This window comes from Loxodonta africana, chromosome 23 (assembly GCF_030014295.1).
Source record: "Loxodonta africana isolate mLoxAfr1 chromosome 23, mLoxAfr1.hap2, whole genome shotgun sequence".
Taxonomy (NCBI): domain Eukaryota; kingdom Metazoa; phylum Chordata; class Mammalia; order Proboscidea; family Elephantidae; genus Loxodonta; species Loxodonta africana.
In genome coordinates, this window is record NC_087364.1 from 862,399 (window position 1) to 880,290 (window position 17,892).

General features: G+C 41.0%; 1 protein-coding gene across 5 annotated transcripts in view; it reads right to left on the reverse strand.

The window, feature by feature from the left end:
• The window catches only part of ATP11A (ATPase phospholipid transporting 11A), a 222,842-nt gene that overhangs the window by 55,953 nt on the left and 148,997 nt on the right, over positions 1–17,892 (reverse strand). For all 5 annotated transcript variants that reach the window (XR_010319085.1, XM_010594013.3, XM_010594015.3 and 2 more), the window contains exons 10-15: positions 14,479–14,560; positions 12,955–13,105; positions 11,107–11,304; positions 6,306–6,479; positions 4,428–4,591; positions 1,529–1,600 (exon numbers count right to left, since the gene is read on the reverse strand). Coding sequence is in view for 4 of the 5 variants with exons in the window: in XM_010594013.3 (XP_010592315.1) it covers positions 1,529–1,600; positions 4,428–4,591; positions 6,306–6,479; positions 11,107–11,304; positions 12,955–13,105; positions 14,479–14,560 (841 nt within the window). In the remaining variant the exon portion in view is untranslated. The remainder of the gene's footprint in view (positions 1–1,528; positions 1,601–4,427; positions 4,592–6,305; positions 6,480–11,106; positions 11,305–12,954; positions 13,106–14,478; positions 14,561–17,892) is intronic.

A 17,892-nucleotide genomic window follows, 5' to 3' on the forward strand; every position in this document is an offset into this window, starting at 1 on the left:
CCCTAATGGCACGGTGGTTAAGAACTTGTCTGCTAACCAAAAGGTCAGCAGTTCAAATCCACCAGCTGCTCCTTAGAAACCCTGTGGGGCAGCTCTTCTCTGTCCTACAGGGTCACTGTGAGTTTTGGTTTGGTTTTGGTTTTATAAATACCTTAGCAGCATTGTGTTTTAAAATTTCAATAGTGACTTAATCTACCCTTTTTCAGTTTAAAATCAGAAGTCCCACTTATAGACAATGGCAGCAATTATGTCACTATTGCCCTCCCCAAGGGGTGATCTGACAGTTCCATCCCTGGCGGCACTGCTAACGACCTGGAAGTCTTCAGTGTCCTAGGGAGAGCCCTGTCTGATTTTGATCTAGGACCTGGCAGCCATGTTCTGCAGTAAAGGGTTCACTCTATTCCTATTTACCTGGGAGTTTTTTCTTAGCACAAAATTTTAAAATCCATTTTTTTTTAGGCAGTCACATCCAAATCTTATGTTCTTTTCACCTGTCTTTCCCTGTATCCATTACTGTATGTTTATTTATAAAGGAAAGATGAAATACTCTATTTTCTGAACCAAAACTTGGGCTATATCATTTGTCTGTGGGACCAGCAATTACAAACTGAGACAATCCCTAAAAATCAAAAGTATGAGGTCACTAAACCAGACTTACTAGTCCGCCAGAGACTGGAGAAACCTCGAGAGTATGGCCCCGGACACTCTTTTAACTCAGTTCTGAAGTCATTCCTAAGATTCACCCTTCAGCCAAAGATTAGACAGGCCCATAAAACAAAACAAGACTAAATGGGCACATCAGACCAGGGGCACAGATGAGAAGGCAAGAGGGGACAGGAAAGCTGGTAAGGGGGAACCCCAGATGGAGAAGGGGTGAATGTTAACATGTCACGGGGCTGGCAACCAGTGTCACAATATGTGTATTAATTAATGAGAAATTAATTTGCTCTGTGCACCTTCATCTAAAAGTACAATAAAAAAAAAAAAAATGAGGCCACCAAAGATCTGAAAAGTAAAACAATCCAATCTCAAATTGGTTATTCAAAAACAATTTCTCCAATTGTTGTCTACAGAATACTGTTTCATGCGATGCTAGCTGGTGCTCCAGGAAATGGAATGTCATGGCCCCACCCTGGGGAAGGCTGCTTAGTTCATCCTCCTCTTGGAGGTCAAGGGGTGGCCTGTAGAGTGACAGAATGTACTGAAGTTCTGAGAACTCTTGCAGTAAAAAAAACAATTTTAGATGCCTTAACCCAAAACGGATTTGCTGATCAAATCCCCAACCGTACCCCCGGCCCTGAATACCAATCTACACCTCCAAGAAAAACAGTGGCAAACACTCCTGAAATACCCTCAAACCAACTTCTCCTCTATCACCCAACTGTGAAAATCCTTCTGAATGTTTCGGTGACATTCTTGGGAAGAAGAGGGAGCAAGCTGTGGGAGGAATACAGGGAATTTTTTTGCCCAGATGAAAAAACTTTGTGAAGTTTTTTTATGATCACGATTTAATGTACACTTTCCGTACCTTTCAATGTCATTGTCTCTATTTAGTATCTCCATGTAATTGTCTCTTAGCCTCAGGTATGTAAAACCAAGTCTGCAAATGAGAAAGCAAATTCTGCGATTAATGTGAAATCTAAGATTCCTCTTTAATAGAATTTCCCTATTTTACATTTTAGTAAAGCTTTCTTCTTAAAAAAGAAATACCTGCAGTAAAACAGGCTGTAAACCACATTATGAATTAGAAAGTTAAAATACTGAATTTATTCGACGTCTCAAAGAACGCTTCAAGAGCCAACAAAATTTCCAACTTTCTTTTTGCTAAGTACTAATGGTCTTCAAAAAGACAGCAGCAGTTCTCTGGACTGCAATTCCTGTTTATACTGACATCCTTATCTACTGATTATTTTGCTGTTTTTCAGGAGAAGAGAATACAATGTCGAAAGCAGAAGGCCCCTTAGAGACAGTCTACCCTCAGACCAACCTTTCACTTTACTGATGAGAAAACTAAGGCCCAGAGCAGGAAGTCAGCTCAATAAACACTTGCCGAGCACCTACTCAGGAACAACGGCCTCCTGCACCGCCACGTCTGAGAACTTAATATACCTCAGGTGCTGTGTGGGTAAGTGCCGGGAAAACGAAGAAGAAAGGCATGACTTCTGCACTCCAGGAGCTTTTAGATGAATCGGGACACAGGAGCATGTCATTTTAATACAGTCTATCCACAAAGGCATGAAGGTGTGAACACAGGGAGAGGGTGTCTACTTAACCCAGGCAGAAGCTGACAGGCTGAAGGAAAGGCTTCTTGGAAGTGCTGATACTTAAAATGAGTTTAAGATGATGGGATAGGAACGGTCTTCCTACCCTCTAATATCTATGACTGAAATGTATGTTAATTTCTGAGCACTTGTTTTGGTCATTTAAGAAAAGTCAGCAGTGATATAATTCAAGTATCTAAGGTCAATACTCAAATTGCATATGAAAAATACAGTTGTTTAGTCAACAACTGAAACCCTGGTGGTGTAGTAGTTAAGTGTTATGGCTGCAAACCAAAAGGTCGGCAGCTCGAATCCACCAGGTGCTCCTTGGAAACTCTAAGGGGCAGTTCTACTCTGTCCTATAGTGTTGTTATGAGTTGGAAGTGACTCAACAGGAATGGGTTTGAGTTTTTTTTTTTTTTAGTCAACAATAAAAATGTTGTTCTAATTACATAGACTGACAAAAGAACAAACAAATCTGTCTTGGAAGAAGTACAGCCAGAATGCTCCTTGGAAGCAAGGATGGCAAGACTTTGCTTCACGTACTCTGGACATGTTATCAGGAAGGATCAGTCCCTGGAGAAGGACATCATGCTTGGTAAAGTAGAGGGGCAGCAAAAAAGAGGAAGACCTTCAACAAGATGGACTGACACAGTGGCCACAACAATGGGCTCACGCATAACCACAACGATTGTGAGGATGGCGTTTCGTTCTGTTGTGCATGGGGTCGCAGTGAGTTGGAACTGACTCAACGGCACCTAACAACAACAACAAATTACATAAAAGGTATTGAAATTCTTTTCTCATCAGTCATTCAGGCCTTGCAGGCAATATCCTGTTACTGGTGGCAACGAAGAGGGGGAAATTTAGTACCTTTAGTATTAAGTAAAAATCACAAGCTCTGAGAATTTGAAAAACATTTTCCTGACTTGAAATTATGCCATGTGTCTGGAATATCTGAAGTATTTTTCCAAGTGTCTGCTTAAAATGCCGTATCTCATGGCCAGTAAAAAGACCTGGAAGGGAGCATGTGAAAAAACTCCATAGAGTTAATGTGATATTACATGAAGAAAATGAAGCTAACAGTATGAAAACCCGTTTTAAGAGTAAGATTTGTATTAAATGATGTCTAAAATTGTTTCCATCTTTAAAAACCTATGGTTATTTAGAATGACCGCTAAAAGACAATGGTAAAGAATCCTATAACTAGGGACAAGCTGCTTCTTACAAATCGACACCACCTAGTTTTCAAGAGGTGTCATGGATTGAATTGTGTCCCCCAAGAATGTATCAATCTGCTTGGGCCATGATTCCCGGTATTGTGTGACCGTCCACCATTTTGTCACCTGATGTGATTTTCCTCTGTGCGGTAACATCCTCTACGCTGGTGGCATAGTGGTAAAGAGCTACGGCTGCTAGCCAAAAGGTCGGCAGTTTGAATCCACCAGGCGCTTCTTGGAAACTCTATGGGGCAGTTCTACTCTGTCTTATAGGGTGGCGAGGAGTTGGAATTGACATGATGGCAATGGGTGTGTTTTGATGTTAATGAGGGGGGATATGCGGCAGTTGTGTTGATGAGGCAGGACTCAATCCACGGGACTGGACTGTGTCTTGAGGTAGTTTCTTTTGGGATATAAAAGACAGAAGTGAGCAGAGAGACAAGGGGACCTCATACCACCGGGAAGCAACGCCGGGATCAAAGCGCGTCCTTTGGACCCCGGGTTCCTACAAGGAGAAGCTCTTAGTCCAGGGGAAGATTGATGAGAAGGACCTTCCCCCAGAGCCAACAGAGACAGAAAGGATTCCCCTGGAGCTGATGCCCTGAATTTGGACTTTTAGCCTAATTTACTGCGAGGAGATAAATTTCTCTTTGTTAAAGCTATCCACTTGTGGGATTTCTATCACAGCAGCACTAGATAACTAAGACAATAGAGAACCCATCTCAAACAATAAGGAAGTCAAGAGAAAGGTAATGAGTACAAAAGACAGCTACTGTTTAGTCCTACCTACTTCTTTTTAACAAACACACCAGAACATAGAGTGGGACCAACTGAGAACACTTCAAAATAAGAATGCGTGAGTTTGGAGTTGAAAATAGACTCTTGAGTCCAAGAATCAGCACACCTCTCAAATTCTAAAACCCAGATATGAAGCCAGAAGACATACCTTTGAACGCCTTCAACTAGGGCCACTTCATCGGGTGATGACGATATGTACACACAGGATCTCCCTGGGTCGGGTGGCTTCCTGGGCCCATCTACGTCATCATCATCTTTCACCTGCACTGTGTGGCACAGACAGAGGGCCCGGAAGAACAGCTCTTCTCGCTCCTATGAAAACGCAGAAACAAAACAAAAGAATACAGCGTATTTTCTTAAAATAGAAAAAAAAAAAAAAAAGACAAACAAAGGGCATTTATAAAGCAGTGATGTGTAATACCTAGGAGTCTAGGAATTATTAGTTTTGCCTCTGGTAGTTTATAGGCCAGAATCTAATTACAGCTTTTCTTCATTCCTGAATACTCCTATGGTAATTAAGACTAATGGACTATGAAGACTGAAATAGAGGAGTGTTTTATTTAGTAGTGATACTTGTAGAAATGGTAAACACATGGCTTCAAGGGTGCTTATAAACAGCAAACAAACCTGCTAAATATTTAGCAAAGAGAGGCTTTAAGTCACATAAGTACACTAAGCACAAAACATTTACAAAAACCCTGGATTCTAGTTATAGCACTGTCCTGAAGGACCATATTATAGTGTCTAGCAACGATATACATTATGCTAGACATTTATAAAGAACCTACTATGTACTTGACACATTCCATACATCATAAAATTCAATCTTAAAGCAATGAAATAGGAGCTATTATCCCAGTTTTGCAGCTGAAGAAATTAAAGTTTAGGAAGGTTAGGTGATTTAGTCAAGATCACAAAATCAGCAGTTGACAGAGTAGAGGTTCTGATTTTTCTTCTGGTGCAGATGGTCTAATTGTTCTACTGCCTCTGAGTGTAGCTTACCAAGTGGTAGTTTTTTTCAACCTTGGCTGAATACTGGGATCTCCTGGGAGCTTGGAAAATGCTGATGTATGGATTCCACTGGGTTTAAAAGCTTCCCTGGTGACTCTATAGTACATCCAGGTTGAGAAGCACCAGTTGTAAAGGGTCACAAAGGAGTGCCTGGCTTATATCAAACATATCACGTAGGGCCGTCATAGTACGTAATAAAAGAGTATGATTCTATGGTGATATGTTTTACTATGACCACATAATGGACTCTCTCATTTATGAATCTTTGTGGTAAAATGCTGTTTTCTATGTTGAAATCAACTGAAGCACGTGTAATAGGGGATAAGGCACACTTTGGTAACGAAAGGGTCGCTGCACAACACAGCTAAAACAAGGCTGTCCTCAGTTCTTGTAGCAGCGAGCTACCTGAGGTCTTGGCACAGGGTGTGTAGTGAGCACATTTTCTGGAATGGTTCCCCAGCCAACCACCAGGGAAGATAAGAGCCAGCAGCTAGCCCATGCTGAGACCTGGAGCCACAGCACTTGGGTTATGTGTGTGAGTGTGTGCCTGTGTGTGCGTTAGCCTGCATGTGTGTGTGAGCGTGTGTGCGAGCATATGTGCGCATGCGAACGTCTGCGCGCGTGCGAGCACGTGTGCGAGCACGCGTGTCTGTGTGTGTGTGAGCATGCGTGTGTGGTACACAACCATTTTACTCTTAGCGACTATTTTCCTTGCTTTTCCAGATTTTTAAAAGCCATCTCTAACAGAGATATCACGGATAAGTTCACTCTGAATGTTGGCCATGAAATCCTAAGGGAAATATTGTGGCATTTTACAGTTTTTCTCACTGAAGTCACACAGAAGATGAATATCGTTCCTGGATACCCACCATAAAAGGTGATCACTAACCTGTTTTTGTGAACAAACAAGGCATGGCCTGCCCAACTGAAACTCAGCAAATTTCAACAGTGCAACACCTGACACTCAGGCCCCTCTGAAGGGACAATGTCTTCTGCGGGGAGAACTGTAACGTACCCTTCCGCTGACGCCTGGAGAGGAATCAATCATATCTATTCCTGAAGAATCAGGGAGGACTTGTCCATTACAGATGACGTGAGGCACGTAGACGTGGCCTTCAATACAGCATTCTTTAAACTCCATGTTGTTTTCTGTGAGGGTGCCTGTTTTATCAGTGAAGATGTACTCCACCTACGAAACACAACACGATCCAAAGTTAGGGTGCTGCTCTGTGGGGAACTAACTATCCTCCTCTGAAGAGACACAAGTTGGGGCTCTCTGATTCAGAATATCAGGGCAACCCTATTTTTTCCCTAACATCAATTATTATTTTACATATGAAATGGATTTGTAAAGGTTCTGCCCCAAACACACTACTTCAAGGGGATAAACTGTAAGTGGGCTTGATAATTCACACTTTCCTACCTTCTAATATTACCCAGCATCCTCCAAAAGAGGTGAAGCCAGGAGAATTGGGGGAGGGGGGCTTTGCTTTTGTCGTGATGGTAATGGCTTTACTTTTCTCTGGATCTTAAGCAAAGAAAAAAATATGACCATTCAGCCATATATCCATCTCTCCCTCTACCAGGAAAATAAAAAAGTAAGGGAACCACTGTTCCGTTTGTTTGGAAAGACAAACACTGAGGGGGACTAGTCCTGAATCTTATTTATAAAAAATCAAGGATACGGACAAGATGAACTTACTCTATAACCTCCTGGAGGCACAATATCACCTTAGGTTTAGAAGGCAGGATTCAAACAAATAAGGGACAAAAATTTCAGACAGAAAACTAGTTTCAAATGCTAAACTGAGATAAACTCACAGTCACACAGTTATCATAAATAATCGAAAGACATTCTGGAAAACATCACAGTATTTTGAGGTTGATATCAGGAGTGCAGCATGCCTTCTCACAACCCTAGGTCAGCTGGTACACCGTCAGGGACAGCCAGGGAGCAAAGTCCTATGTCTCCACCTGTATCTTGCCTTCAGTCTACCGCCCAGTACTTCCCCAACACACATCACTAACGATTAACTAGAAAGGAGAGTTATAGTTAAAATAATAACAATAAAACTGGGGAAGCAGAAAAAGCCTGTACAGAAACCAGATTACATATTTTATAGTGTTCTTTTTCTTACTTCGGTCTTCAGGAACACGTTCTTCTTTGTCTTATAAAGCCCACAGCAAAAATGTCTCTTGTACTGTGTGCTTGATTGTAACAAATACATTATAAATACACAGCAATGTCATCCTGAAAACGTAAAACAAAGCAAAACCTGCCGTCCACACACTTGCCTAAAACTCAGCAGCCTCTTTGCAGAATCTAGATATTTAATATGAGTGAATACAACGTTCTTTATTACTATTTATTACTCTAATACAGTATTCTTTATTCAGACTTTTTGAACAGTGAGACTCAACAATAATATTTACTGTTTCAGTAGGTCTCCTCCTCTAAAGCGAGCCTTTCCACAAGTATCTGGAGCCCCCATATCGCGGTGATTCATATACTTACTCCAGGAGGCTCTCGGCGACGCAAGGTTAAGCACTTGACTACTAACTGAAAAGCTGGCACCTCGAAACCACCCAGAGACACCTAGAAAGAAAGGCCTGGCAATCTACTTCTGAAACATCACAGCCATTGAAAACCCTATTCTGACACACATGGGGTCACCATGAGTCAGAATCAGCTTGATGACAAATTGCTTTTTTTTTTTTTAATACTCTGAGTCAGATAAAGGAATGTTTGAGAATTTATTTGAATAACTCTTACTTTCATAGGACTTAACTTACAATAAAATGTTATGAAATCCTAAAACCAATTTTTGAAAAGGGCAAAATGGATGATAACAAAGTAATAAATATTGATTTATCATCTTGCTTTAAAAAAAACCCAAACCGAACCCCTATGAGGTTTCCATGCACCAGCTGGTGGACTCAAACTGCTGACCTTTTGGTTGCCGGCTGAGCTCTTAACCACTGTGCCACCAAGGCTCCATAAACTTGCTTAAAAAAAAAAAAAATCTGTTGCCATCCAGTTGATTCCAATTCATAGCACCCTACAGGACAGAGCAGAACTGCCCCACCGGGTTTCCAAGGAATGGCCAGTGGATTCGAGCTGCCGACCTTTTGGGTCGCAGCCGAGCTCTTAATCACTGCACCCCCAGGGCTCCATCATCTTGCTTAGCCATCTTTAAATAGTGGTATATTTCTGAGAACCATAAGCATAACTAATACTGCTAATAATAAGCTATAATTGTAAAAGACATTTACTCAGCACTTAGTACGTTCCAGGTACTGTGCGTTACTTCATTGAATCCTCACATCAACCATGTTATTATCCCAGTTTTACAGATGAGGAAACAAAGGCTTGGCAACTCTGGACAATGATCAAATCAATTTTGTTAATTAGGGGAACTGAGAGACAAATTATTGTTTGTTTCATCACTATTAAATAAGCTTGTAAAAGTCTTTGAAATTATCAACTACGAAGTCAAATGTTAATGACATTATCATTCTCAGATATCAGATCAAAAGCTAGTTCTCACAGCAATGCATAGGCTGCCTGTTCAACTAAGTGTTGCTGTACTGAATTTAAAAAGCATGACACATTCAAATGTACTTACAATCCAGAAGACAGAGAACAAAGGTCAGCAGGAAGGCAGCATTACCTCACAGGATGGAGCAGTGCCTCCACTATTTACTAGGTGAAGTAGTTTGTATCAGCGTTCTGAGCCTCAGTTTCTCATTTGAAAAATGGAGATGATACTAACCTCTCAGGGCTGTAGGTGGGATTACCTAAGATAATGTGGGCAAAGTGCTTAGCACAGTGTCTCAGTAAAAGGTAGTTTTTTAGTTGTGGCCATAGAAACTTGAGTGGTAGGTGAATTTCTACTTCACCTACAAAAGAATTTATCTATTACCCTGCATAAATTAAAGTGGGCAAAAGAGTCTCACCCACGTCAATCTAGTAGTCAGATGAAACCTTTAATTTCTATGTTTGTTCATCAGTCTCTAAACTCAGTAAATCACTGATACTAGCCAATCTACTGAACGCTGTGTCTACGTAAGCAAGTAAGTCTCTTGAATGCACACCTTCTTCGGGTCATGACAGGATGACATAAACCCAATCGTGTTCTAATGAACTCCAGAGAGATGGATTGGGGAGGGGAAGGAGAAGAAATCTGTACAGAATACTGCTGGAAATTTTTCTTGTTACAGAAAAAAGTTCTTTCCTCTATGAAATTCTCAGGACCACAGACAATACACCACGTGGTGCTACAAAGGATATGAAATACTCTAAGGAAAAGTATTTTTCTATTGAGCAACTAATTATGACTTGGGTGTACGCTGTTGATCAAACAATATACACACTCTGAGGGGCACGAAACGGAACTCAGCTGGAGGGATTACTAAAAAGCCAAAATCATCAACAGACACAAATGTAATTTTGTAAAAGAATTATTCTTGACCTGAGGCAGATAAAGGCAGTATTTGAACATCTTTTAGAGCCTACTAGCGTAATAATGGAGCCCTGGTGGCGCAGTGGTTAAGAGCTCAGGCTCCTAACCAAAGGGTCGAAAGTTTCAATCTACCAGCTGCTCTCTGGAAACCACATGGGGCAGTTCCACTCTGTCCTACAGGGTTGCTGTGAGTTGGAACTGACGTGACGTTGATGGGTTTAGTGTAATGACAGACTATGGTTTTAAAGAGATGAAGGAGGGAGGGAATCTTAGCTACCAGTCTACAATGACCCTGTTTATAAAAACACTCAACATTTCTTCCTGCTTTAAAAAAAAAAAAAAAATTACCATTTTGCCAAGTGGCCTTTCCTGCAACACAGATGCTGGGAAAAGCACATGGTTGAGGGGGAGGGGGTGGGGGGGGTTTCACGCTTTAGGGGAACAAAAGCCTAGAAGACCAGCCTTAGAGCAGGTGAAGCTTAAGTTACCTCACACAGTAACCAATCTGTCCTCAGTTCTCCTTTACAAATGAAATGGTTGAGGGTTTGAAGTGAAACAGATCTAAATTTGATGCTGGCTCTGCCCTTCATGCGGGTGTGACTCTGGACAGCAGGTGGGTGAGGGGGGCTCGGGCTGGTGGCAGTAATGACAGCTTTAGACGCTGTGGCAGGCAGCTCACGCACACTATCTTATTTGATCCTCACAATAGTCCTGCAAGGCACATATATGTTCTCATCCCCATTTTTCAAATGAAGAAATTCGAGGTGCAGAAAGATAAGCAACTTGCCGGAGGTCACACAGCTGAAAGTGGTAGAACACGATATGAAGTAATGTGTATTGAGGTCTTTGCAATACACCAAGCCAGCAACTTATCTCAACTCTCTAAGTCTCAGCTTGCTCGTCTTTAAAAATGAGGATAACTGACTTGCAGTGAGAGTTAAATATCATTTACAAAAGCCCAGTACAATGCCTGTTAAGTGGGAACTTCATACATGGTAGTTCACTTACCCCTTCAACCCCTAACTCACACAATTAAAACCCAGAACGAGTACACTCAGAAGGCCCATGAGTTGGTTCATATCAATCCATTCTGCAAAAGCTGTAAATATAAAAGCACTACCAGCTGTTATATAAAGTTAAAAAAAAAAACAAACAAAAAAACAGCATTTTTGTTGTCTCTCACCAGTTATAGGTTGTATCTATGTGTGTGAGTTAAAACTGAAATTTTCATCCGGCCACTTGGAGGATTTACCTGTATAATATTAATCATTTAGTGTCTGGATACCTGGAAACCTAATATGGATTGACTCACATTTTTAATAAGTTGCGGAAGACAATTCAGGAGGTACCGACCTGGCCTAATTCTTCATTTAAATCAGAGGTATTAACCAGCGGCCCTTCCCCTGTTTCTTCATCAAACATGTCTTCATCCCAAGTGATGAAATATGAGCCAAGAAATTTCTGCATTTCCACGGTGACATACATGGACACGGGGATGATGTAGTTGAAGAGGACCATGAAAGCCAGGAAGTCTGTGAAGGCTCGGAGGAACTGCAAAGAAACCAACAGCAGCGGCTGGACACTGACTAACGTATCAGGCCACATCATCCCCCAGGTGGGAGTAAAAGCAACACCACGATCACTTCGGCAACTTAAGGTCAGGTGCAAATGACACAAGTGGTGTTTTTAAATGGAAGTATCTCAAAATTCAAAGGCAAGGATTATTCAGCGCTTGCAGCAGCCACTGGCTTCCTCCCTGATTTTCCACTCACGACCTGCCAAAGGCCAAGAGCTTGACTCGCATGTCTGTTCAGTCACTGGGGTAAAGAAGTTACATGTGAAAACAACCGTGCTAAGACACAGGAGACAACTCTAACTTAGGCCTAAGGGAGTATTTTGTATTTTGAGAATTCTTGAATTTACTTGGTGACTCTGACAAATTACAGTAGCACAGTTCTCCTCTGACACAGATGGGGCCGCCACGAGTGGGAATCTACTCGATGGCAACTGGTTTTCTGACGCCCTGTATGATGCCCCACCCCCAAATTTGGTACAAATGACATTTCTGTATAGTTCTGTTCTCTCTGGTTGCAGCAAGAGTTTAACTCCCGGAAACAGTTTAACTCCTAGAAATCTCCGCATGCCCGCAGGCCACACAGGTGGGACAGCTCCAGCCGACACACACAACGCAGCTGAGACGCTGTCTAGGTGTGCAGACAGCCAGGGTCTGGGCTAAACGACACTAGCTACCGATGCGCTATTTTATGTACAAGGAGACTCAGTCAAATTATTCTAACACACTCATTGGGGAAAAATAATTTTGACAAACACAAATAACTGAAATCTCTCTACAGAAAAATGAAACCTACTCTTACCACGGAAAACCAGGTGCCAGCGAGCTGATTCCCACTCATGGCGACCCCACGTGTGTCAGAGCAGAACTGTGCTCCACAGGGCTTTCAATGGCTGATTTTTTGGAAGTAGATTGCCAGGTCTTTCTTCCGAGATACCTCTGGGTGGACTTGCACCTCCAACCTTTTGGTTAGCAGCCGAGTGCGTTAAGTGTTTCCACTACCCAGGGACTCCATTCTATCACAATTTCCTATAATTGAGAATCTCTCTTTCTTCCGTGTACTTAACAAAATAGGTGCCATTTACCTCCCAATAATTAATAAGCATTTATTCAGCACCTTCTAAATATAAGGCAAGGAACCCAGATGGCTCAATGGTTAGGCAGTCTCCTGGTAGCTGAAAGGTTGGCAGTCTGAACCCACCCAGCGGCTCCATGGGATAAAGACCTGGCTCTCCGCTCCATTAAAGGTTACAGCCTAGAAAACCCTAGAAAGCACTTTGTCAGATGCGGTTTCTATGAGTCAAAATCTCACCTAACAACGACAACAAATATAAGGCATATGCTGGGGTCTGGAAACACGGGAAGTGTTTAAGACACTGTGGGAATCAGTACCTTTGCAGACTTGTATATCCAAATACCTGAAGACAGCAGTAATAATCAGTGTCCATAGCGAGGCAAGCAACTAATAAATGTAATCTATTTTTATCAATGAGTATATCTATTATAGAGATTTAATCAATCTTCTTTTTGTCTTTATAATTTATTTGACCACATTTTCAAAACAAGAGTCTACAAGTCATCTTTGAAAAGACAAAGGGAAAAGGTATCTCAGGGGTGGTTTTTCATACCAGGTTCCTCTGTCTTTCTGAGTCAGTTTTCTGATTATACCACGGCTCATCTCGAAATGGTTTGCTCTGCCATACATACTTCAGGACAGTATTTATTAGGGCTTTACTGACCAGGATACAGAGGTACACAATGAGGAATACATTCATGGATCTACAACAAAAATACAGCGATGATTACTTGGTTATTGTTCCCTGTATAGATAACGGCCGTACGTGTTTCTTCCTAAAAACATCAAGACAAACACCTTATGATGAAACAACAAAAATAAAGGGAGTTAGCACAGCACATTTTTTAAAGGAAGCTCCTACCCCTACTTGACACAGTACGAATGAGAACACAAGGTCATCTGTATCTGAGTTCACTCCATGATCGCTGACATGCGTGCGATTCTAGAGACCACAGGGAGAGATCTAAGTAAAGGGGAAGGTTTTGTGAGCAGCAGAGACAGTGCACAGAACTACACTGCTGAGAAACATTTCTAAATGGTCTAGAATCCAAAAATCAACTATCTTCTATCATTAAGCATCAACCAATGAGTGCAAAATTTAGTGATTATTGCTAAAAAGGAAGGAAAGACAAAAGGAAGAAAAGAAAAAAAGAAAGGAAGGGAGGAGAAAAGTGAATACTTGGAAGGGATGTGTTTCTAGCGCAGGAGAAATGCTGGATTCTAACCAAGGTCTTAACGGATCTTGCAAAGAAAATTTGATTTTCCAACCAGATTTTTAACACCTATCAAAAATATGTTCAGACATCTAGAAACAAATGTTTAGACATCTAGAAACAGAATTCTTGCTTATGATAACCCAAATGTTCATTTTCATAGTTGATACAGTTATGGAAAAGGAGGCCTAGTGATCACATTTAAAGATCAACCTACAAAGACAGAAATACACTCTGTCTTCCTAAATAAAAATCATTGAGTAACATACAGTTATTTATTAAATAATTTATAAGCCAGTTAGTTGTCCATTTCAAGTCAAGAGTATACTTTAAAAATAGGCAAAGAAAACAAAATTTCAGGCCACATTTTTTCACAAATATTTAAGTATCATCTTGATGTTTTATCATAAGGATTTTATTACACAATGAGAGAAGACTACGTTCTCTCTGCTAACACTTAATAAATAAAGCCATATCAGAAAATACCTGGTGGTTTTCACCAAATCCCAGAATTAAAAGTGGCCCTATTTTGACTTTTAATCAAAGTATGGGAAGAACTTTACGGCCACCTGCAACTGACTTCAAAACTAAGCAATTCTTTGGAAAGGCTATAAAGAGTAAGAGCTTTTAAAGTGTACTGAATAATAATAATAAAAATGTAAAATAAAAGTGGCTTTTTTTAACCTCATCATAAAATTGATCAAACTAATTAGCTTAACAGTTACTCAATAACTGTACAACCAGAAACCATGCAGACACTGTTAATAAGCCCAGAAGGAAAATATTTTCATATCTACTATATCTGATGTACTTCAAAATTGAAGATCTTTACACACTTCCAATGATAGGATATTGAACCTTACTTTTCTACAGCAGACCGCTTCTGGGACTTTGACTGATAATTTAATGCCATCTTGGTTTCCATGCCAGTGTAAATAGCAACTCCTATAAAGAAGAAGAGCGAACGTTACAAAACAAATGTATCTTGCCTTTACGTAATAAGTTTTGGACAGCTATGGTGACAATGGATTTTTGTTAAACAAATTATATTTTTAGTTTTACTAGACAATCTAACTGTTCATTTAAAGAGTCACATGACAAGGTTTCTTTAGGCTAAAGAAATAACGCCCCCCTTCCCCAATTGAGAATAATCTGTATTTTAAGGTCACAGTTTAATATATTGGGTTTTCCAACTGTGGGACACACTGCATAATTTTTAAAAGTTGTCTCATTTAGTTAAAACATAAGAAATAACCCACCGGAAAAGAGAGATACTAGCACAGAAATACACATATCAAAAGAAGCTCCCTGCAGAACTGTATTGCATGAAGCCTTTCATGGATATTCCTTCATGATTCTGAGCCACTTAATATGCAAGCAATATTCGAAGATGACATAGCTTTACGGATTGTGGTTACACAGCAACACTGATTTCCTTGTTGTTGTTGTTGTTGTTAGGTGCTGTCGAGGCGGTTCCGACTCACAGTGACAGGATGCACAACAGAACGGAACACTGCCCGGTCCTGTGCCACCCTCACAATTGCAGCTGTTTGAGCCCTCACAATCGTTGCAGCCACTGTGTCAACCCATCTCGTTGAGAGTCTTTCTCTTTTTCCCTGACCCTCTGTTTTACCAAGCATGACATCCTTCTCCAGGGACTGGTCCCTCCTGAGAACGTGTGAGACACAGTCTCACCATCCTTGCTTCTGGTTGTAATGATTCCAGGACAGATCTGTTCGTTCTTCTGGCAGTCTGCGGTATATTCAACGTTCGCCAGATCTGTTCGTTCTTCTGGCAGTCTGCGGTATATTCAACGTTTGCCAGATCTGTTCGTTCTTCTGGCAGTCTGCGGTATATTCAACGTTCGCCAACACCACAATTCAAAGTCATTGTCCAGCTTTCATATGCATATGAGGTGACTGAAAACACCAGGGCTTCGGTCAGGTGCACCTTAACCCTCAGGGTGACATCTTTGCTCTTCAACACTTTAAAGAGGTCTTTTGCAGTCGATTTGCCCAATGTAGTGCATCTTTTGATTTTCTGACTGCTGCTTCCATGGGTGTTGATTGTAGATCCCAGTAAAACGAAATCCTTGACAACCTCAATCTTTTCTCCATTTATCATGATGTTGCTTCCTGCTCCAGTTATTAGGATTTTTGTTTTCTTCATGTTGAGGTGTAATCCGTACTGAAGGCTGTGGTCTTTGATCTTCATTAGTAAATGCTTCAAGTCCTCTTCACTTTCAGCAAGCAAGGTTGTGTCATCTGCATAATGCAGGCTGTTAATGAGTCTTCCGCGAATCCTGATGCCCCGTTCTTCTTCATATAGTCCAGCTTCTCAGATTATTTGCTCAGCATACAGAATGAATACGTATGGTGAAAGGATAAAACCGTGACGCACACCGTTCCTGACTTTAAACCATGCGGTATCCCCTTGTTCTGTTTGAACGACTGCCTCTCGATCCACGTACAGATTTCTCATGAGCACAATTAAGTGTTCCAGAATTCCCGTTCTCTGCAATATTATCCATAATTTGTTATGATCCACGCAGTTGAATGCCTTAGCATAGTCAATAAAACACAGGTAAACATCTTGCCAGTATTCTCAACTTTCAGCCATGATCCATCTGACATCTACAATGATATCTCTGGTTCCACGACCTCTTCTGATCTGGCTTGAATTTCTGGCAGTTTCCTGTCCATATACCGCTGTACCCACTTTTGAATGATCTTCAGCAAAAGTTTGCTTGCACGTGATACTAATGATATTATTCGATAACTTCCACATTTGGTTGGATCACCTTTCTTGGGAATGGACATAAATATGGATCTCTTCCAGTTGGTTGGCCAGGCAGCTGTCTTCCAAATTTCTTGGCATAGACGAGTGAGGACTTCCAGCACTGCGTCTGTTTGTTAAAACATCTCAGTTGATATTCCGTCAATTCCCAGGGTCTCGTTTCTTATCAGTGCTGTCAGTGCAGCCTGGACTTTCTCCTTTACTACCATCGGTTCTTTATCATATGCTACCCCCTGAAATGGCTGAATATCCACCAATCCTTTTTGGTATAGTGACTCTGTGTATTCCCTCCATCTTCTTTCAATGCTTCCTGCGTCGTTTGATATTTTCCCTGTAGTATCTTTTAGTATTGCAACTCGAGGCTTGAATTTTTTCTTCCATTCTTTCAGCTTGAGAAATGCTGAGTGTGTTATTCCCTTTTGGTTTTCCATCTCCTGGTCTTTGCACATGTCATCATAATACCTTACTTTGTCTCCTCCAGCCGCCCTCTGAAATCTTTTGTTCAGCTCTTTTACTTCATCATTTTTAACTTTTGCTTTAGCTACTCAACGTTCAAGAGGAAGTTTCAGAGTCTCTTCTGACACCCATTGAGGTCTTTTCTTTCTCTCCTGTCTTTTCAATGGCCTCTTGTTCTTTCCATGTATGATGTCCTTGATGTCATTCCACAACTCGTCTGGTCTTTGGTTGTTAGTGTTCAACACGTCAAATCAGTTCTTGAGATGGTCTCTAAATTCAGGTGGGATGTACTCAAGGTCGTACTTTGGCTCTTGTTGACTTGCTGTAACTTTCTTCAGTTTTAACGTGAACTCACATATGAGTAATTGATGGTCTGTTCCACAGTCAGCGCCTGGCCTTGTTCTGACTGATGATATTGAGCTTTTCCATCATTTCTTCCCACAGACGTAGTCTATTGATTCCTGTGTATTTCATCTGGCAAGGTCCATGTGTACAGCCACTGTTTATGTTGGTGAAAAAAGCTATTTGCAATGAAGAAGTCGTTGGTTTTACAAAATTCAATCATGCCATCTCTGGCATCATTTCTACCACAAAAGCCATATTTTCCAACAACCGATCCTTCTTTCTTTCCAACTTTTGCACTTCAATCACCAGTAATTATCAGTGCATCCTGATTGAATGTTCAATCAATTTCAGACTACAGAAGTTGGTAAAAATCTTCATCTTTGGCCTTAGTGGTTCGTGCATAAATTTGAATAATAGTCATATTAACTGGTCTTCCTTGTAGGTGTATGGATATTATCCTATTACTGACAGCATTGTACTTCAGGAGAGATCATGAAATGCTCTTTTTGACGATGAACGCAACGCCATTCCTCTTCAAGCTGTTGTTCCTGGCACAGTAGACCATATGACTGTCTGATTCAAAATGACCAATACCAGTCCACTTCAGCTCACTAATGCCTAGGATATTCATCTTCATGTGTTCCACTTCATTTTTTACAATTTCCAATTTTCCTAGATTC